This window comes from Salvelinus fontinalis, chromosome 21 (assembly GCF_029448725.1).
Source record: "Salvelinus fontinalis isolate EN_2023a chromosome 21, ASM2944872v1, whole genome shotgun sequence".
Classification (NCBI taxonomy): Eukaryota; Metazoa; Chordata; class Actinopteri; order Salmoniformes; family Salmonidae; genus Salvelinus; species Salvelinus fontinalis.
The window spans coordinates 37,531,397-37,554,857 of record NC_074685.1 but is presented as its reverse complement, the minus strand read 5'-3'; the positions used below and the strand labels follow the sequence as shown (position 1 = coordinate 37,554,857).

Genomic DNA, 23,461 nt, shown 5'->3' with positions numbered 1-23,461 from the left:
GTGTTCACAAGCCTAGTTTTTTTCTCAGACAAGAGATAACATGCTCGGCTTCTTTTAGCATAATAAACTACATGCAAATGGTGAAATAATCAAAAAGACACAACCCTAGCTTCACCGTTTCCACGGCGACGTTGTCAAACAAACACCCTGCAGGCCTAGTTGCAGAAATTGCTTCCCACTGGATAGCAGCCACAAAGTCAAAATTGGCCAAATCGTAAAAGTGAAGGAAAAGAAAATGTGCTTTTTGGTCTTAAATTAAGGTCCGGGTAAGGTTTAAAAATCACATATTAATAAGAGAAATTGTACAAATATGCGGGGTTTGTGGCTGTTGTAACTAGTGACGCCCACAGAAACCAGACACAGTGATGCCAATTTAGCAACTTTTCAGACTACCCTGGCAACCTTTTTTTTCAAACAGCACCTAGCAACAAATTTAGCTACTTTTAAAAATGTATTTGTAACTTTTAGCAACTTTTGAAAAGTGTCTCAAACGCTAAAATGCACGCATTTTCCCTCTAAATTACACAAAAACGATTTTCTCTGTCACACACTCAGTCACAACACACGTGCCTGGCTGCAAACGTGCATTGTGAGTGACGTCAGCAGAAGGCCAGCAGCAATTTCAGTAAATTGCAAATCATTGTTGGCTGACTGCAGCAGCAGTAGTAAGGTTTGACGAGCCGAACCCAATGAATATAGTTGCTCACGAATGTTTGATCTTGAACAGAACTTACAACATCAATCAACATGTCTCAATCAAAAATGTACAGAAAAGAGTGGGAGTCTGTACCTTAATGTCAAATCATATTTTTTTGCCGAGATGGCCAGTCAATTTGTGTAACGTTATTGTGTATTCTACGTAATGACGCAGTTTTACGTTATCACGTAATGACATCACAACGTCATTTAGCAACTTTTAGCAACAAATCAACCTGGCTCTAGCAACTTACCCTGAAAATTTGTTGGCAACACTGACCAGACAGCTAAACTAACCCCAGTTGTTCTATGTAGCTTTTAATAAAATAACACATATGGAGTTCACAGGTAGCAGTTACACTGGAGCCTTCAAGAATGGCAGGTAAATTAATCACTATTTTTGTCGTAGAAATTTAGCAAATTGGTAAGTTAAGTGTCAAAATTGTAATGTTGGGAAGCTAGCTAGCTTGCACCAGTTCTTGCACAAGTTGAAGTTCATTGTTGTTCTCATCTCACCACTGGTGAATTAGATATGTAATTTGCTCTGTTCTTCAGGATGGAGGGAGAAGGAGAGTATAAATTCCCCACAGAGACAAGATATGTTGGGGAGATGAAGAATGGCATGTTCCATGGAAAAGGTGTACTCAATTTCCCAAATGGAAGCAAATATGAAGGAACTTGGGAGAAAGGAATATCCAAACAGGTGTGTGTGTGTGTGTGTGTGTGTGTGTGTGTGTGTGTGTGTGTGTGTGTGTGTGTGTGTGTGTGTGTGTGTGTGTGTGTGTGTGGGGGGGGGGGGGGGGTCTATGTGTGTGTTTCACATTGGTTATAGTGGACATTACATCTGGTCCCCTTTAGCAATGATATACATTAATTGTTGCAATTATTACGTTGCTATACCTCTCCCCCTACATGTGCTCTCTGCATGCTCCACACAGGAAATACATTCCTTTTTGGTCAACAGTTCATTCATGCGTATCTCAGCCATAATAGTAGCCAGTTCGATTATTATCATGATTACTACGCTCCATTAGACATGATCTAGCAAGCAAGCAAGCCCATGACCAAACACACCTTACTCCGAGCCAGCGCAGACCCTTTGTTCATGGTAAAAACTCCACAGGATATGGAACATAGCCTCGATCTCTTAACAAATGATGCATGATTAAAAGACAATTCAACCATATTGACATAGACCTATGTTGTGGTAAAATGTAATTGCCCAATCCAAACACAAGTTTGTCTCTTTTTTGCCTAATATCCCTCTTTTGCCATTAGATGCAAGTTTCAAGTTTATGACTGAATATAAACAGTTTGATGCAGGGTACTACAGTGTTTCAAATCACTGAAACTACAAAGTGTTTAATCCACAGGGTAAGTATACTTTCTCTGATGGACTGGAGTACCAAGAGAAGGACTGGGCGTTTTGTGATGGCTATGACAGACAGTTCTACACTGAGAGGTGCAATGGACTCAAACCTGCAGGTAAACTTTAGCTTATTTTTCTGTGAAAATCTTCCACAGGGTGTATATGAACAGATTTTAATAAGCTTTAATGGTGCTAAAACAGTGTCGGTTCCTCTTTAATATAAGCAGACTAAATCCTCAAATCCTTAAAAGTGGCAATATGTAACTTTTTGGGCGACCTGACCAAATTCTCATAGAAATGTGAGTTGTAGATATCATTCTACTTGAAAGTCTAAGAAACAGTATATCTGTTCTATGTGCACCATTTCTATACTTCCCGTTCTTAAGTTTTGTTTTTGCGTCTTTTACTTTCGGTTTTGTACATCAGCTTCAAACAGCTGAAACAACAATAATTTTGGTTATCGAAAATATATTTCACAGCGGTTTAGATGGTACAATGATTCTCTACACCAGCTTATTTTGTCACATAAACTGAAATTAGGGGAGCTATTAGAGTTTTAGCAACCAGGAAATGGCGGAGCGATTTCTGCATAGTGCAACTTTATTTAAAGAATTAGGGTAATCATCTATTTAGTCTATACCATAGCAATGGAATATAATATATTATCTCAATGGTTTTTACCGCAATCTGTCTTTTTTTCTTAAATTAGGTCACTTCATTTGTTGTTGTTTGTCTCAATACATATAACCAGTCACTTACTCTCTGTCTATCTGACCTGGCAGGGGAGTCTCAGCTGACAGACCTAGACTCATTGCGTGTCATCCCAGATGGCTGCTATGACTGTGGGGATGGATTCTACGACCCCAACGCCAGGGTCGTCACTGACTATGAGCATCACTTTCTCAGAAACGCAGGTGAGTGGAGACTGTTGGAGCTCACTTCAAGGTTTTTGTGAGAACAGATCCTGGCGTCTTGTATCACATATGTTTCTGACCTCCAGCTCATTAGAGCTCAGAGAGCGTGCCACCTTGTCTCCATTACAATTTGACTTTGACATATGTCTTTCTTATCTAATTGTTTGGCCTTTCAAAGTAAAATGTATTCCTTTATCATAATGTTCAGGGTAGATATTAACCCATGAGTAAGCGTCGGCCACCGGGGAAACATTTGATACTAAACTGAAAAATTACTATACTGGTGGATTACTCAGATTCTCTAATATAGTAGATTATTTTAGTCAGATACTTTGCTGAGGCAGCCTAATTACCCTATAACTCATCATCTGCTGGTCCTCTCAGCCAAGCTTGCCTCTCCACTGCAGTCATTTTAGTTTTCTTTTCAAAGGGAAAATGTAAAACACATTTTTTCCACCCATTGAGTGCCCAATGTGGGATCTTTGATTTGAAGGCAATGAGGTATGTCAGGTTTTCCGATAGCAATTCCAATACCCGTGCCAGTTTTTCATAGTTTTGCATCACCAGACAATGTCATGGTTTAGGAACGGTTATGGATCTAGTCGTATCTCTGTGAATGGGATGCATGGTGCTTTATGGGAGATGGCCCAGCTGTCATGTCCTGTGAAATAATAGACATACTGTATGCTATCTTTTGGCATAGGTTGCAGCCAAGTCAGCATTCTTTGGAAACAGTGAGTGTAGCTTAGCCTATACATACACATACAAGAACTGAAAAACAAATTATGATATGAACATTTATATTTATGATTGTCTTTGATTAGCACACCACAAACAAAGTGTGTAAATTTGGATGATCGCTGACAGGCAGACAGCGGCCTGTGATTTACAAGTGGTCCCAGCCAAACATAATACATATAAGAATCCGCATATTAATCACTATGTGATCCGGAGCATGTAAATCTAATTCATGTGTATAGACAAAAACAGACGAAGAGATGCACATCCTGAACAGATGTCTTGAACATACTGTATGTAATAAGAATTATGTTCCCGATTTTCCTCGCTTTGGGTCCTTCATAACAGTTCTGCTATTGATCAATGAAACGGAGGGAAAGAAAGGTAGAGTTGAGGATTAAAATAGGAGGAGCTTTAAAAACAATACTGTTGTTCCAATAGTCTGATTCAGATTAATTTGGTCTGTCTGCTGTTTGTTCTGTGATTTTGCACAGGACATATATAATTCATTTTGCACTGATTTGTGATTTCAAACTCAACATTATAAATCTCTCAGATACATTATCATCTCCTAGATGGATTATTGGCCCCTTATCCAGACACTTCTATAGTGCATAATTAAAAATGTAATCTGCATATGTTTCTTTTAATGGAAACATCCAGTGTTTGTGTAAGAGGAACTGTGTACGAGTGGGATCATTGGGCTTCGGGCCCATATGACGTGACGAGGAACACTGTGTGTCCTCTGGATTTATTTTAATCTCTGAGAGGTTGAAGGTACATTTGTCAAAATGGGTGTGAAGACGGAATTTATTGCCAATGGCTTCCGTCCAGGAAGGAGGAGAGCAGAGGGTCCCGGCACTTACTGGACGTCCAGAGGAACTGCTCTCCCTGCGGGGACGACGTGTTTTGAGGAGGAGAGGAAAGAGTGCACTCACAGCTGTGGTACAGGACAGAAGAAGGGTTGTGTGCCAAATGGCACCCTATTTCCTATATAGTGCACCACTTTGTGCACTATATAGGGAATTGGGTGATTATTTGGGACACAATCAAGAACAGAAGGGGGAGATAAGAAGCAGGGGTAAAAGGGCAGGGGGACAGGGGAGCGGAGCAGGGCCCTCAGCCCAGAGAGCTGCTGCTGGGCCGGGAAGGAAGAGTCAGGGAAATGCCCAGGCTTTGGGCCAAGACTTGAGAAGAAGTACAAAAGCAGATGGGAGGAAGCCCTGAGGAGGAATCTCTAAGTCTTCGCAGCAGCGGAGGAGGGGCGGGGCGAGACAGATCATCTGGATGTGACCCAGCATCTCTCAGGTCGGTCCAGTCCGGGAGTGGAGTGGTGGCGCCATGGCGCGGGTGGAAGAAAGGAGTGTCCCCGTCCGCCTGACTGTCAACCAACGCCACATGGAGCCCACTGCTGCCTGCCTCCCAGGTATAATCGACTGTGTCGTTGTATCCTCCTCTTTACCCTTCCCTACTCTCCCCTGTCCTGGCAACACACACACGCACAAACACACCCCAGCACTGCTCTGTCTCCAAAAACAAACAACCTAGGAATCACAGATAGAAATCAAAAGAAAGCTTGAGACTTTTGTAAATGAAAGGTACTTTTCCTGAAACCATCGGAACACCATTCATAGTTAGAATTCGAATGAGTGCTTCTAATTCTATGAGGCCATAGGGGTATTTCAAGGGGAAGTGTAGGACACTGGAGGCTTTGTAATCTGAAGGCTGCTGTTGCCAAAGCCAAGCCCCCATCATTATCTTGATCATGTGTAATAACACTGGCTAGGAGAGCCTTGTGTATGAACAAGGTTTAGGAACTTCACAGAGCATCTTGCATGGAGCAAACCGCACAGAGCCGAGGTGGCAGGCAGGCAGTGATCGACTGACATCCCAGCTAACAACAAGCGTTCCCGCAACTTTAGAACATTTTCCCTAAAAAGTTTAATTAGTTCATTAACTAACGTTTTTATAAGAATGTTCCTCTGCTGCAAGGAATATTTCAAAGAGACCATTCCCTTAATGCCAGGAGCATACCACTGCTGGCTTGCCTCTGAAGCTAAGCAGAGTTGGTCCTGGTCAGTCTCTGGATGGGAGATCAGATACTGTTGGAGGGCCAGTAGAGGACACTCTCCCTTTGGTCTAAGTCGATCTCAATGCCCCACCACCTTTTTATTTAGTTTTGTCATTTTTATTTTTCAGAGGGTGGTTACAGGTACAAAGAAAATCTAATAAATGCATATAAAGATAACCCTGATCCATTCACCCCCTCAGTCCCCATCCACCCGCCCACTTCCTCCCTCTCCCCATCCAGAAACCATGCTTCCCACTCCGCCATGCACTTTATTATTTATTTCATAACTTTGCCCCAGAAGCATTTAACAACAGGTCACTCCCTCATCATATGAAGGAATATGCTTACCTGATTTAGGTGACTCAGTGAGCAGTTGGGAGTTGGGGACAATTTCATCATAAAACATTTCCTGGGTGTTAAATACAGTCTGAACAAACTTGAAATGTATAAATTGATGGTTTGGATTACGGGATGCCAGGGTTATATTTTTCTCACATTCTGTTCCATTTAAAGCATGGAACAGATTAAATTAAATCTGTAGACCATACTTCTTTAATGGCTATCTCAGATATTATGTTTAGATATTATAGAGGTCAGTCCTTTCGGGAGCCCAGATAATTTATTTATAAATCCCATCAATGGATGTTTCGGTAGTCGGGTTTCCCAAGGGACTCCATAGGCCAGTATTGCTGACCTAAGTTCTAAATGTAGAAAAAAGGAGTTGCCCGTTAATGTGTATTTCAAATTTTGGAATGTTCTCAAACCAATACTGTCCATGATATTGGTAAGGGTACGGATTCCATATTTGGACGATTGGGGTGTTCCAAAGGCTGCCCTCCAGATCGCAAGCCATTATTATGAAATATTGGAGTATGGGCATATCACTGAAGAGATATATTAAAACTTTTTGGGGATAGGGGGCAGCATTTTCACTTTTGGATGAATAGCATGCCCAGAGTGAACTGTCTCCTACTCTGTCCCAGATGCTAATATATGCATAGTATTATTACTATTGGATAGAAAACACTCTGAAGTTTCTAAAACTGTTTGAATGATGTCTGTGAGTATAACAGAACTCATATGGCAGGCGAAAACCTGAGAAAAATCCAACCAGGAAGTGGGATATCTGAGGTTGGTCGATTTTCAAATCAGCCCCTATTGAATACACAGTGGGATATGGATCTGTTTGCACTTCCTACGGCTTCCACTAGATGTCAACAGTCTGTAGAACCTTGAATGAGGCTTCTACTGTGATGTGGAGCCAGATGGGAGCTGTTTAAGTCAGTGGTCTGGCAGAGAGCCAGGTCCTGGTCACGCGCATTTCACATGATAGCGACCTGCGTTCCATTGCTTCTCTACAAAGGAATTCTCCGGTTGGAACGTTATTGGATATTTATGATAACAACATCCTAAAGATTGATTCTATACTTAGTTTGACAAGTTTCTTCGACCTGTAATAACTTTTGAAGTTTTCGTCCAAGGTTCGGCTGGACCTACACGAGCGTTTGGATATGTGTACTAAACGTACTAACAAAAGTAGCTACTTGGACATAAATGGACATTATCGAACAAAACAACAATTTATTGTGGAACTAGGATTCCTGGGAGTGCATTCTGATGAAGATCATCAAAGGTAAGGGAATATTTATAATGTAATTTCTGTTGACTCCAACATGGCGGAGAATTTTTTTTTCTTTTTTCTGAGCGCCGTCAGATTATTGCATGGTTTGCTTATTCCGTAAAGTTTTTTTGAAATCTGACACAGCGTTTGCATTAAGAACAAGTGTATCTTTAATTCTATGTAAAACATGTATCTTTCATCAAAGTTTATGATGAGTATTTATGTTATTTGACGTGGCTCTCTGCAATTTCTCTGGATATTTTGGAGGCATTTCTGAACATGGCGCCAATGTAAACTGAGGTTTTTGCATATAAATATCAACTTTATCGAACAAAACATATGTATTGTGTAACATGAAGTCCTATGAGTGTCATCTGATGAAGATCATCAAAGGTTAGTGATTTAATTCTATCTCTATTTTTGCTTTTTGTGACTCCTGTCTTTGGCTGGAAAAATGGCTGTGTTTTTTTACATCTAACATAATCATATGTTGTGCTTTCGCTGTAAAGCATTTTTAAAATCGGACACAATGGGTAGATTAACAAGATGTTTATCTTTCATTTGCTGTATTGGACTTGTTAATGTGTGAAAGTTACATATAAAAAAAAAATGAATTTCCTGCGCTGCCTTTCCAGCGGAATGTTGTCTCGGGGTTCCGCTAGCGGAACGCCTGTCCTGGAAAGGTTTTAAGGGATATATCACTGAAGACCACCTCTTCCAGGGCAATAGGAGACACTATACACTATATTTCTCTCGATACTCAGCCAGGGGGCAGAATAATCTAAACCAATATTAGGATGGGGCAAAATGCTAGAGCCTGGAAATACAACTTAAAGCTGCAATATGTAACTTTTTGGGCTTCCCGACCAAATTCACATGGAATAGATCTGTCATTCTCATTGAAAGCAAGTCTAAGAAGCAATTCTTATGCTTCCCATTCTTAAGTTTAGTTTTTATGTCTTCTACTTTCATTTTGTACACCAACTTCAATCAGTCCCCTTGGAGTTTGCCTAAAGGCATCTAAACTACTCAGACCATGAGAAACAAGATTCTCTGGTCTGATTGAACTCTTTGGCCTGAATGCCAAGCGTCACGCCTGGAGGAAACCTGGCACCATCCCTACGGTGAAACATGGTGTTTGCAGCATCATTCTGTGGGGATGTTTTTTAGCGGCAGGTACTGGGAGACTAGTCAGGATTGAGGGAAAGATCAACGGAGCAAAGTATAGAGAAATCCTTGATGAAAACCTGCTCCAGAGTGCGCAGGACCTGAGACTGGGGCGAAGATTCACCTTCCAACAGGACAACGACCCTAAGCACACAACCAAGACAACACAAGAGTGGCTTTGGGACAAGTCTCTGAATGTCTTTGAAGGGCCCAGCCATAGCCCGAACTTGAACCCGATCAAAGATCTCTGGAGAGACCTGAAAATAGTTGTGCAGCTACACTCCCCATCCAACCTGACAGAGCTTGAGAGGATCTGCAGAGAACAATGGGAGAAACTCCCCAAATACAGGTGTGCCAAGCTTGTAGCGTCATACCCAAGAAGACTCGAGACTGTAAACGGTGCCAAAGGTGCTTCAGCAAAGTACTGAATAAAGGGTCTGAATACTTGATATTTATTTTTTATTTTTTATACATTTACAAAAATAAATAACACCTGTTTTTACTTTGTCATTATGGTGTATTGTGTGTAGATTGATGAGGGAAAAAACTATTTAATCCATTTTAGAGTAAGGCTGTAATGTAACAAAATGAATACTTTCCGAAGGCACTGTAGGCCTCTACGAGTCTGTATGCTGGAAAACCTTGGTTGCGTGTGAATTGTAGTTGGTCTTAGATTTGTCCGGCTTGTCAAAATGGCGTTACTGTCTGTCCCAATAACCAGATGGCATTCAGTTAATTCTAACAATATGCTGTTCGTAGAATTAAAAAAAAACATAGGATCATATGATTTTGGAGCATACACATTAATAAAGGCAATTGTCTTTCCATTATGGATACATTTAAGGAAAGTGATTCTGCCTTTTTGGTATTCCCCTTTAATCAAGATGGTAATTTTGAGTTTCTTATGTATCATTATTAGTGCTGAGCGATTAACCTAAATTTCTATAATGTTTATTTTTTTAAACAACTGACAAGTCTGTTCAATTATTTGAATTCCATTTCCTTCATTTTTTTTCTGTGAGCTCAATGCGCACATCAGTTTCTCGAGAGATAAATCAGATCCAGCCTGAACTGTGAGGTTGTAGTTTCTGACAGGCCACCTTTCTACATAGTGTAATGAAACGGCAGAGAGCAGGTCTACTCCCTCCTTTTCAAAGAGCGCATCCTCGCGCTAGCTTGCGACTCTACGTCTTACAGGAACGCGCTCACCAGCCAAGCACACGCACTGTCGTGGATGCAAGGTCCGATCACTTCTGACACCAATGTAATGAAACAGCAGGGAGCAGATCTCGAACACTCGACCTCCTAGCCCGAAGTCCAGCGCGCTATCGACTGTGCCGCAAAAGCATGCTCGTGCGGCATAGTCGATTTCCGCGCTTATAAACCATGGGTCGTTACAATAGTTTAGTGCCTTAATAAACATGGTAATTAACTACAGTCGTGGCCAAAAGAGAATGACACAAATATTAATTTCCACAAAGTTTGCTGCTTCAGTGTCTTTAGATATTTTTTTCAGATGTTACTATGGAATACTGAAGTATAATTACAAGCATTTCATAAGTGTCAAAGGTTTTTATTGACAATTACAGGAAGTTAATGCAAAGAGTCAATATTTGCAGTGTTGACCCTTCTTTTTCAAGACCTCTGCAATCCGCCCTGGCATGCAGTCAATTAACTTCTGGGCCACATCCTGACTGATGGCAGCCCATTCTTGCATAATCAATGCTTGGAGTTTGTCAGAATTTGTGGGTTTTTGTTTGTCCACCCGCCTCTTGAGGATTGACCACAAGTTCTCAATGGGATTAGGGGCTGGGGAGTTTCCTGGCCATGGACCCAAAATATCGATGTTTTGTTCCCCGAGCCACTTAGTTATCACTTTTGCCTTATGGCAAGGTGCTCCATCATGCTGGAAAAGGTATTGTTCGTCACCAAACTGTTCATGGATGGTTGGGAGAAGTTGCTCTCGGAGGATGTGTTTGTACCATTCTTTATTCATGGCTGTGTTCTTAGGCAAAATTGTGAGTGAGCCCACTCCCTTGGCTGAGAAGCAACCCCACACATGAATGGTATCAGGATGCTTTACTGTTGGCATGACACAGGACTGATGGTAGCGATCACCTTGTCTTCTCCGGACAAGCTTTTTTACGGATACCCCAAACAATCGGAAAGGGGATTCATCAGAGAAAATGACTTTACTCCAGTCCTCAGCAGTCCAATCCCTGTACCTTTTGCAGAATATCAGTCTGTCCCTGATGTTTTTCCTGGAGAGAAGTGGCTTCCTTGCTGCCCTTCTTGACACCAGGCCATTCTCCAAAAGTCTTCGCATCACTGTGCGTGCAGATGCACTCACACCTGCCTGCTGCCATTCCTGAGCAAGCTCTGTACTAGTGGTGCCCCGATCCCGCAGCTGAATCAACTTTGGGAGACGGTCCTGGTGCTTGTTGGACATTCTTGTGTGCCCTGAAGCCTTCACAATAATTGAACCGCTCTCCTTGAAGTTCTTGATGATCCGATAAATGGTTGATTTAGGTGCAATCTTACTGGAAGCAATATCCTTCCCTGTGAAGCCCTTTTTGTGCAAAGCAATAATGACAGCACGTGTTTCCTTGCAGGTAACAATGGTTGACAGAGGAAGAACAATGATTCCAAGCACCACCCTCCTTTTGAAGCTTCCAGTCTGTTATTCGAACTCAATCAGCATGACAGAGTGGTCTCCAGCCTTGTCCTCGCCAACACTCACACCTGTGTTAACGAGAGAGTCACTGACATGTCAGCTGGTCCTTTTGTGGCAGGGCTGAAATGCAGTGGAAATGTTTTTTGGGGATTCAGTTCATTTGCATGGCAAAGAGGGTCTTAATTGCAATTCATCTGATCACTCTTCATAACATTCTGGAGAATGCAAATTGCCATCATACAAACTGATGCAGCAGACTTTGTGAAAATTTATATTTGTGTCATTCTCAACTTTTGGCCACGACTGTACAATAACAACAATCCATTGCGCATCTACTTGTCCGATCTGTTTCTTTTACACCTGCAACAGAAGAGAGAATAATGCACGATCACCTCACGATGTCGAGAGCAGCTGTTTCGTGAGGTATCTCTTCCTGAAAATACACAATCTAAGTGATTTGATAGTTTGGTATTCAGCAGTTATAAAAAGTATGCCTTATTTACACTGAAGAACTACAAAATAGTGATTTGTCAGACATCATAGGCAGCAGCTCTATAGAGATGAAATGATTACTTCGAATTAAATAATTAAGTAATCAAATAAAACATGTAATATACACAACTATAACGACTTTCCTCTTCTGACGAGGAGTAAGAGATATCGGACCAATGTGCAGCGTGCTAAGTGTCTATTTTAATATATAAAACTGAACACTACAAAAATGTGAAATAACAAACGAAAATCGAAACAGTCCCGTATGGTGCAAACACAGACACAGGAAACAACCACCCCCAAAACACAAAGGAAAACAGGCTACCTAAATATGGGTCCCAATCAGAGATAACGACTGACACCTGCCTCTGATTGAGAACCATACTAGGCCAAACACATAGAAATAGAACAACAGAACAAAACATAGAAAAACAACAGAATGCCCACCCCAACTCACGCTCTGACCAAACTAAAATAAAGACATAAAAAAGGAACTAAGGTCAGAACGTGACAGTACTACCCCCCCCCCAAAGGTGCAGACTCCGGCCGCAAAACCTGAACCTATAGGGGAGGGTCTGGGTGGGCATTTATCGCGGTGGCGGCTCTGGAGCAGGACGAGGACCCCACTCCACCATAGTCTCGGCCCACTTCTGTGACACCTTAGGAGCGGCGACCCTCGCCACCGACCCCGGATTGGAGACCCTAGTAGAGGGCGCCTCTGGACTGACGGGCGGCTCAGGACAGACGGGCGGCTCTGGAAGGGCCGGACTGGAGGAACACACAGGAGACTTGGTTCTTAGAACAGGCACAGTACTCACCAGGCTGGAGAGATCTACTGGAGGCCTTGTCCTTGGAGGAGGCACAGGATAGACCGGTCCGTGGAGGCGCACTGGAGGTCTCGAACTAAGGGCCTGAACAACCCGTCCTGGCTGGATGTTGATTTTATCCCGGCACTTGCGGGGCGCAGGCACAGGACGCACTGAGTTGTGCAGACCCACAGGAGACACAGTGCGTAGGGCTGGTGCCATATAACACGGATCGAGGAGACGTACTGGAGACCAGATGCGCTGAGTCGGCTTCATTACTCCTGGCTCGATGCCCACTCTAGCCCGGCCGATACAAGGAGCTGCAATGTAGCGCACCGGGCTACGTATGCACACTGGGGACACCGTGCGCTTCACCGTGTAACACGATGCCTGCCCGGTCACTCTCTCTCCACGGTAAGCACAGGGAGTTGGCTCAGGTCTCCTACCTGACTTAGCCACACTCCCCAAAAATAAATTTTTGGAGCTGCCTCTCGTCCCAGCCGCGCTGCCTCATACCACCGCCGCTCAGCTTTCGCTGCCTCCAGCTCTGCCTTGGGACGGCGACATTCCCCAGCCTGTGCCCAGGGTCCTTTTCCGTCCAAAATCTCCTCCCATGTCCAGGAGTCCAGAACTCGCTGCTGCCGTTTACCACGCTGCTTGGTCCTTGGTTGGTGGGTGGTTCTGTAACGACTTTCCTCTTCTTCTGACGAGGCGTGAGAGATATCGGACCAATGTGCAGCGTGGTAAGTGTCCATTTTAATATATAAAACTGAACACTACAAAAATACGAAATCACAAACGAAAATCGAAACAGTCCCGTATTTACAGACACAGGAAACAACCACCCACAAAACACAAAGGAAAACAGGCTACCTAAATATGGGTCCCAATCAGAGACAGCGACTGACACCTGCCTCTGATTGACCATACTAGGCCAAACACATAGAAATAGAACAACAGAACAAATCATAGAAAAACAACATAGAATGCCCACCCCAACTCACGCTCTGACCAAACTAAAATAAAGACAGAAAAAAGGAACTAAGGTCAGAACGTGACACACAACAACTAAATTATTTGATTAAAGTTAAGTCATGTGAAAAGCAGTAATGGGCAGTCACTGCCATCATGGACTTTTATTAATTGTTTTATAAATAATCGAAACCTAAAACGTGATTCTTTTTTCATATTCGAAACGAAACCGACCTCAAAAAGCACTAATCATTATGATTACATCTTTAGTTTATTTTGGGGCTGATGAAAAAGCAGCCAGTTTGTACAAATGGTTCTCTATTCTATGTGTGTCCTTTTAGAGCAGGTGTGTTTCTTGGTGCATTGCTATATCAATATAGTTTCTTGCTAGGATATAAAGACAGCTGGCACGTTTTAATAGGTTAGTTTAGGCCTTTAAAAATATATATTGAAAGAGATTTGCGTCAGTTCAAATCTGGTATCAGGACAAAATGTGATTCAGAGTCACCGAATGTATTTTAATTAAACTCAAGCGATAAATGGTAAATGCAATTTTCGTATATACGGGTTCACTGTATCTCCGCGCAGGGTAGAACAGAGAACTGTGGAATGTGCTCATATAACAGTTTTTATACTATGACAGCTTTAGTTCTAACCCGTCCGTTGGCCTATCATAGTAGAGGCTGAGCGCGGTTAACTTTGCTCAGCCTATGTTGGCACTCGGACTTGTCCAAGTCCCTTCGTGCTCTCCTCTGTCCGCATCTGGTTGTTGGGTAGATTAGATCCGTCTTGTGTCTTCCCATCGATTCTACACTCAAACAGTTCCTAATATGGTATTGTCCAGTGCCCTACCCACCCTGGTTGGCTTAGAGATATGCACCCCTCCCCTCTCCAGATTGACCACAGCTTGTATAGCCTGTCCCTCTATGTTGATCAGTCTTTACACACCTACACACACACACATCTGTATTGTTTGTGTGTGTGTAACAAAACAATATTCATCTTCAAACAATATGGTAGCGGGCTATAGTGCATAAACATAAATCCTAACAATATGTAGTGTTAAAGTAGAACTGACAGCGTTTTAACGACTTTCCAGATATGGAACAAACAGAATCAGTCAAAAATATCAAATTCACAGTTTATGCTACAAAACCAACTTCATAAGAGGTTTTAAAATAGGTTCTATTTGACTATTTGGTTCTATTAGCATTCCATGACGTACACTAAGGCATTGTTGGCAGAATAGATAGATACATTGTTGGCAGAATAGATAGATGCAGTTCAATGCATGATTCATATAATTCACCAATACTTTTCTTGGTAGTCCAAAAAAATATTGCTATCAGGTTGTAAATCACAGCTGGCTTGGTACATTGTTTGCTGCCTCAATTCGGCATGCACCGTTTCAGTTTCAATGACTCAATATTTTGGACAAAAACGGAGTGTCTGTCTGTGAATGTCAATACAATAAAACTAGCAATGGCAATGATCACACGTCAGTCATAATATAGCTAATAGGGTGGCGTATCTATTTATGTAGCAAGCTAAAAACACGGAGCCTAAGGTTAGCTAGATGGCTAGCTGCTAGGAAGATGTCATGTCATTGGTGAGTGACTGCCTCATTCCCCTCATAGTTTTTCGGTGACTATACACATCTAGAGATGCAGGTGTCATTTGGTTAGCTTGAACGAGAACTTGAACGACTGTTATCCAGTTAGCATATGTCTTGAGTTCGCAAATTCACTCTGGCTATCTACTCCAATTTCAGACTGCTCTTGTCTGACTGTGCCAGAGCGCAGAATAACTGATGAATTTACGCAACACCCGCTGAATATGGTCAGTAAACGTAGGCAAAACAATAGTTAGTCACGAACACTCTAGATAACATGTAAACAGCTTAGTTAACCAGCTCTGCTAGGGCGAGTAAAATGGTCAGAGTCAGGTGTTCTCTCATTTTTGTCTGGAAGTAGCTAGCTAGCAAGCTAGCCAACTTTAGCCAGGCAGGTAAACTGCAGAAGGACATGTAAGCTACAATTCCCCATTGTTTATCAGGGCAATTTTGACAGCCAACTAGCTGAAAAAGTTTGAGAGGGTGTATCTAATGTTTCCTCATTATATTTTAGCTCATGTTGCTCTGGCTAGAATTAGTTGTTGATCTTGTCGTTGATGTGGATAATTGAGGGAAATAGAGCCTACCATTTCATGGTTGTTTGAGCAATAGGACTGTAAAGTTCCCAAATGTAAGAGGACTCCCATGGTATTGACATATTTGCAGAAATCCATTCAGGTGTATGTTTTGGCGAATGCGTTCTAATGATCCAAGTCGCGCTGTTGCAACTGCCTGTGTAACGGATGTGAAATGGCTAGCTAGTTAGCGGTGGTGCGCGCTAATAGCGTTTCAATCGGTTAAGTCACTCGCGTTGAGACCTTGAAGTAGTGGTTCCCTTTGCTCTGCAAGTGCCGCGGATTTTGTGGAGCGATGGGTAACGACGCTTCGTGGGTGTCAGTTGTTGATGTGTGCAGAGGGTCCCTGGTTCGCGCCCGAGTCGGGGCGAGGGGACGCCATAAAGTTAAACTGTTACACCTGTAAACACACAGTCCAGTTCAAATTGAATGATGGCAGGCCCTTGTAGCAAATGGGTTATTTGCGTAAAGGCCTATTGTAGCTCTGATTTGCTATGGTGCACCGGTCTGCATAGACTCTGGTTCTGGATGAGACAGATGTTTTATTTACTGCAGTGTCTATTAACTGTCCAAATGCACGGACGGTTTCCCACTCTATATTGCTGTAGAATTTGCTGTAGAAAATGATCATACAGTATGGGAACATATTCTTCCTGGAGGTGTATATGAACAGATATTAATACGATTTTATGTTGCTAAAATGCTGTCAGTTACACTTTAATGATGTCATTATTATCTTTGATATAAAGTCCATGGATGTGAAACAAAAAGCAGGACCCACAGGGAAACCTGGGGGGGAAACCACCCAGAACCCGCCCTGCACTATCATAACAGGGTTGAAGCATAGTGGTGAGTATGAGCCTGATCTATGAAATTTCAAAAGCAGCATATTTGTTTTATGGTCTTATGGTATTGAGAAAAAGATATAAAGTAAAACATAAAATGATTAACCATTTACCCCTTCAGACCTTTAAATGTAAGTTTGCAGACGTCATAAATTAGGGTGGGTAATGATGGGGGGAAAACTAGGCTAAATATAGGAACAGAAATGCAAGCGTAAACAATGAAATATCCTCATTATTATTATTATGAGCAATATGCTCTAAATGACCTTAAACATAGGAAGAAGAGGAAAAACACAAGCAAAATCAATTGAGTGGAAGACTATATGGGACTGGTCATCTATCCTAAACAGTTTAACCCATAGGGATGCAATGTGCCGTTAAATTGAACTCACCCAGAACGTAGTTACCATGTTCTGAGAACATAAGAAATGGGAACATTGCAAGAAAATGTATGTGTTTTGCTTTCGGAGGGTTAGGAGAATATGCCATCAACGTCCCACCAAACATACTCAGAACATGTTTGCCATGTTCTCAGAATATAAGATATCAATGTTCAAGACATGTTTCCTGGGAACGTTGCAGGAACATTCTGTGTATCAGTTGTCAGGACGTCACCTGATGGTCCCAAAGAAATGTCCCCCCAAAAAAGTTGAATTACACATCATTCCTTTTTACTTTTGCAAAGCCAATGATAAACCACATCCATTCATAGCTCTTTGTCTGTTGGCAAGGTTAGGGATACACACACAGTGCATTTAACACAGTGTTTTCAACTTACATATTTGAAACATTTTGACATAGATGATTAGATTGTGCATGTTCAGAAAACCTCCCTGATCTTTGTGGTTGAATCTGTGTTTGAAATTCACTGCTCGACTGAGGGATAATTGTATGTGTGAGGTACAGAGATGAGACAGTCAATTAAAAATCATGTTAAACACTATTATTGCACAGAGAGTGAGACCATGCAACTTATTATGTGACTTGTTAAACAAATTTTTACTCCTGAACTTATTTAGGCTTGCAAAAACAAAGGGATTGAATACTTATTGACTCAAAACATTTCAGCTTTTCATTTGAATTCATTTGTAAAACGCGGTATTGTGTGTAGGCCAGTGACCCCAAAAATTTCAATTTAATCCCATTTTAAATTCAGGCTGTAACACAACAAAATGTGGAAAAAGTCAAGGGGTGTGAATACTTTCTGAAGGCAACTACTTTCTCAAGGTAACAAGCAAGAATATTTACATCATCATTCACTATGATCAGCTGATGGCTACTCTTTTCCTGATGTCAATAATCTCTCATTGGTTTAAGAGTCAGTTGCACTAGCTTGCATACAATTTGTGATGAGTGTGTTGTTGTTTGCGGAAAATAAATAGGCCTATAAATGTTGAAATGTTAGCTACAGAGGCAGTTGGTATGTTTTGAATTTCAAGTTATGAATTATGAAATGTAATTAAATTGTTTGCTCTTTTTGAGGGTGGTGGCGAGTGGGTGCTTGCCCTTGTTTTTTTATTTATTATTATTGCACCTGCCCCCCCCCCCTCCCTCCCAAAGGTCTGCAAAGCCCTGTATCCCACTGCCAAGGAAAACACCCCTGGCTTGGGCTGCTGCCACTCTATTGTGAGTCAAGGTGTGCCTCCCAAATGGCACCCTTTTCCCTATAAAGTGCACTAGTTTTGACTAGGGCTCATATGGCTCTGGTCAAAAGTAGTGCACTATAAGTAGCCTCGAGAATAGCGTGCCATTTGGGTTGCAACCAAGCTGAAGCTTTTTCCAAAAGATACAATCAGTAATGTTCATGTTTACTGTAATATCACAGGGTCCTTTACTGAATCCTGCAACTATCTCCTCTCCAATTGTAAATCCACTCAGATTATTTTCATTCCAACAAATAACCTCTCCCAGAATAATGACAACTCCGACGTCAACTATATTCAGGCGTTAAGTAACTAACCTGGCTGGTTGGCTAATCTATTGGTCAAGCTGATCTGACAGGCATTACGTTAATTTAACGCTGTTAAGTGTTTCTGCTGCATTAGTTGAACGGAAACAGTTTTTTTTTAACAAGGAGCCATTATCGTTTCCCTTTTACATTGCTGCTCGTGGGTGAGCCTTTCTGTGAGAGAGTTTGGGTAACGAGTTATATCCAGTTATAGACACCACCAAACAGTCCCAGTAAGGGCCAGGGGGGGAAAGGCAGAATTAGTATGGGAAGACAACCAACAAGAAAATAATTGTAGCATTAATGTCATGTTTATGATGTGCTAACTGACGTTTAATTAAGCAATAAGGCCCGAGGAGGTGTGGTATATTGTCAATATACAATGGCTAAGGGCTGTTCTTAAGCACAAAGCATACAGTTTTTAGTCATGGTATGTTGGCCATATACCACAAACCCCAGAGGTGCCTTATTGCTATTATAAACTGCTTACCAATGTAATTAGAACAGTAAAGAGTTTTGTTTTGTTGTAATACCTGTGGTATATGGTCTGATATACCACGGTTTTCAACCAAACAGCATTCAGGGCTCTCAAACCACCCAGTTTATAATATGCAATATAGTTTACATGTAGGGTGAAGTATGTATGAGTGGGACACTTTTTGGTGTTCTTATGTTTGCTCCTTCTCAAGTAATGTTTATTTCAAGTAAGGTCTTGTTCACATTTTTTGGGGATGAAACAACTTGATCATTTATCATTCAGTGGACGCTACAAACCCTTAAAACAACATCACACCCATACCTTTGCTAAAGCGTGTTGCTTTCAGTGTTATTGGGACAATTTAGTAAATTAACTGGGACACTATTTTTTTCATTAGTAATAAGTTTGTGTCCCATTTCACACTTGTTATGAACTCATCAAAAAGCCTTTGTAGATAACACACTGTTTTAAACATTTTGTGACAAACTTTTCCTTTCCTCGCCTTGTGTCCCTTTAATTCCTTCCACCATTGTCCGATGCTGCTGATTTGCTATATATAGCGTCTAAAATCGATTCAGAGCTGTTATGAACAACTAAAACAACATATTTCAATGTATTTTAGAATATCTAATGCAGGAAAGGTTTTTTAATTGATTTAAAGCTTAATTTGGTGCATTTGTTATAGCTGAAAAGTACTATAAATCAAATTTTCATAAAATATAACTGTTTACATGAAATGGTTATTATATTTGAAAGAACTACCAATAACTATTCATTTTAACAAAGCTAGATTGTGGAATTATAATTGACAGTATGACAACATCATCATTGTAGCGCAAGGATTCATATGTATGGGGGTTGTTCATCAAATGTATTTATAAAGCCCTTCTTACATCAGCTGATATCTCTGAGTGCTGAGTTTCAACTGGTCACCCCATCTTGGAATCCTGACCACACACACTACAATGATTCCACACTAACCAAAACCATTTTTTCATGCACAGAACACATTCAGCAACAACCCAATACACATTTTTGTGGTTTGCAATATTACCATAGTACAGTACTCTAAAACACAAATGTACCACTCGGTTTACACCTAATGTCCCACTAATGCTGACATTACCCTTGTGTATAACTCGTTTTTAACATTCATCTTTTTTTTTTACATGACAGTCGTGTAGACAAATGAACAAAACAATAAACCATGCAAGCTAAAATTATTTGAACCTGGTGGATAATATTTTTTATTATCCATTTATGATTTTTTTTAACTAGTGTGTAGGCAAAATTATTTTCCCAATAATTAATATATCCAAATTAAAGCCCCTAAACTATGTAGAGTATTATTTATAGAAGGCATTATTGCAGATTTAAATAACAAATCCACAGTAGGCAAAGAATTTAAAAACACATGAAGTGTTAAATGTTTAGATTCTGAACTTCCATTTCTTTCAGATTGCATCGAACTATGGTGGCCACCTGTGCCCTCAAATAGAATTGTATTAAGGTATCAATTTAGCATTGACTTAAACGCTCTGTGAAGCGATCACAATCCTAAGAGGGGAAATTACAGCAAAAATGAAAATGTGTGAATTCTATCTCATTACCATAAGCGCTCAGGGAAACGGTAATTGCAGTGCCAAGGCCTCGCCACCAACAGAAACCGGTGCAGAGGTATTAATTGGTTTAAAATAGTGATGAGATGTCCTTCTTGACGGTGACCTCCGTTGCAAAGAGGGGAGGCAACACAACGCGACAAAAATGATGGATAGCCTTAGTTTCGTATGCAGCTGCTGTGGTGCCTGGTGCGGATCCGGGCCAGGGCGCAACTGTGATTTTCAATTGCCGAACGCGTGAGCCAGGTAGAGTGGCGAGAGAGCCGACGGAGTGGCTGTTAGGACTATCGCAGGCAATTACACACAATCAGGCGAGAGCTTCAGACCTGTTCCCAACAATGGGCCCAGCGCACACTGTTCCACAGGGTGAGCACTCAAGTGTGTGCAGCTGCGACGCCCCGATTCAGTCCCAACAGAGAAGCTATAGCCTCCTCGGCTACCCCTTGATCTGCAATGATTAACTCATTTCAGTTTTAACGATATGAAAACCAATATATTATCTGTTGTTTTGGTAGTCGAGTCATCCTTGTAAAACTGTTTGTACATTTCTTTGGTGTGTGATTTAAGAAGTTATTTTCTCCTAATTGTTACCTTGATTTGACGGAGATGTAAACGGGACTTAAGTTGAATGTATGTGTTCATTTCAAAAGCTCGAATAGAATGACAATGATATGCTGCTTCCAGTCCAGTGGCTTTTCCCCCGTCTCCCTTGATTAAATGTTCAAATGTTTTTTTTATGAACTAGGCTATTAGAATAGGTTATTTGTTTATACTAGCCTTGTAGTTGTTAGAGGAATTTACCGTTTTAAAAATAGTTTTAAAAGGTTGTTGCTTTATTCTGACCTTTTATGGTCTTATTTATTATTCTGAAAATAGTTTTATTTTCCTGCAGATGACTATGAACACGAGTGGATTGTGTCCACTTGTCGGAAGAGCTGGGACGAGATCGTTGGACATTCACCTGAAAACTAGGCCACATTTCAGAACTGGACATTGAGTTGCGGGACTGAGCGAAAAAAAATTAAAAGGCAGCTCGTTTATGGAATGTTCAACTGTGGTGCATACAGGCCTACCTGTGAATTATATTTTGTCAAATCTGAAATATCCTACATGTTCGTTTCTATTTTAAATAGGTTTAATTTGACCAGATGCATAAAAACAAAATAGGTAAGCCTATTTCAGATGCACAAAAACATAGTGAAGCACATGTGAGCTACTGAAATTAAATATGTGGAGGAAGTCATGCTAGAAGAATATACTCACTTAGTCAAACATTTTCATGCAGTGTGAGAGGAAAAAACCCACCAATCCTTGATTTATAACTTGTAAAGCCAATTGTTTACTTGTAATGTTTGTCCTTAAATGTCCCTGCTCTGCTCTCTCTGCATGGTGCTGAAATGACTGTACCACCAGTGCAGGCCAATGTAATCAGTGTCAGATTGTTCTCTCAAGTGTCCTCGAAGACTCAGCAGCTTAATGGATGCAAATTAACATGAAATATGACTTCCTCTTATATAGTCTATGCAAGATATCCACCAGCACAATATACTGTTGCCGGTAGGCTTTGTTCCAGTCAGTCTTCTATTTAGATGCTATACTATATTTCTCAATATAAGGCTTTGGATCCAGTAATTGCATTTTCTACTATAATGTTGTGCTGTAGTGTTTTTGCCCAGACAGACAAGCGTATATTTGTGAGTGAGACGTTTTAGTCTGTCTCGGCTAAAGCTGCCCTTTGAAACAGGACCTAGGTTAGAGGATCAATCTCATGATGCAGCCTGACAGTGACTTCCTGTCTGTGATGGCGCTCAGCTGGGCTTGCTGGACGAATCAGCTGCAGAGTGGTGGAGAAGAAGAGGGGAGGAGATGAGTCATTACTGTGCACACTGACCCATGAAGAACCTGCCAGCTCAGCCATCGGCCTGTGATTGCTTCCTGCCCAGCGCCGGGCACGCACACTTTTACACACACACACACAAATTGACACACCGAGACATGCAAGTATGTATGCACACACACAACCAGGTACGCACCGGACATACCATACAACTTCAAATAATAGCCCAGGCGTTTATTTGCTTTTCAATCACTGACCACAACCGCCAGGTGTCTATTTCCTTAATGCACACAGCTTTTGCTCAGAAAAATGTTGTGAAGTCTACCATACTGTTTATTATGACCAGTATAAACATTATAACAAACCCATTGCTCTTTATCTACTTTTGAGCAATCTCAATGGTACTCAATAAAGTTCACTCGTAAACAATAACTTTAGACCCAGCATTTATTTGAAACAGGCGTTTATTTGTTGACAACGTGTGCCGATTATTGGCTATTAAATGAGACAGGCAGCTATTTGAGACTGGAAAATGCACACACACCAGAATGACCCGCAGAGGCATACAGTGCCTTTGGAGAGTATTCAAACCCCTTGGCTTTTTCCACATTTTGTTACATTACAGCCTTATTCTGAAATTGATGAAATAGTTTTTTTCCCTGTTCAATCTACTCACAATACCACATAATGTCAAATGTTTAAAAAATAAAAACAGAACTGACACATTTACATAAGTATTCAGACCCTTTGCTTTGACACTTGAAATTGAGCTCAGGTGCATCCTTTCCATTGATCATCCTTGAGATGTTTCTACAACTTGATTGGAGTCCACCTGTGGTAAATTCAAGTGATTGGACATTATTTGGAAAGGCACACACCTGTCTATATAATGTCCCACAGTTGACAGTGCATGTCAGAGAAAAAACCAAGCCAAGAGGTCGAAGGAATTGTCCGTAGAGCTCCGAGACAGGGTTATGTTGAGGCACAGATCTGGAGAAAGGTACCAAAACATTTCTGCAGCATTGAA

General features: G+C 41.2%; 1 protein-coding gene across 1 annotated transcript; it reads left to right on the top strand.

Moving 5' to 3' along the window:
• Positions 1 to 868: 868 nt before the first annotated feature.
• Positions 869 to 22,866, top strand: LOC129818834 (MORN repeat-containing protein 5-like). Its single transcript, XM_055875097.1, has 5 exons — positions 869 to 1,078; positions 1,252 to 1,399; positions 2,070 to 2,181; positions 2,848 to 2,979; positions 21,490 to 22,866. Exons 1-5 carry the CDS (start codon positions 1,032 to 1,034, stop codon positions 21,567 to 21,569), a joined length of 519 nt encoding a protein of 172 aa, XP_055731072.1. The 5' UTR covers positions 869 to 1,031; the 3' UTR covers positions 21,570 to 22,866.
• Positions 22,867 to 23,461: the final 595 nt, after the last annotated feature.

Coding starts and splice junctions, on each gene's coding strand:
- LOC129818834 (XM_055875097.1), top strand. CDS start 1,032: ATGGAGTTCACAGGTAGCAGTTACACTGGAGCCTTCAAGAATGGCAG. Junction 1,400..2,069: donor AGAAAGGAATATCCAAACAG/GTGTGTGTGTGT, acceptor TTTAATCCACAG/GGTAAGTATACTTTCTCTGA. Junction 2,980..21,489: donor TCACTTTCTCAGAAACGCAG/GTGAGTGGAGAC, acceptor ATTTTCCTGCAG/ATGACTATGAACACGAGTGG.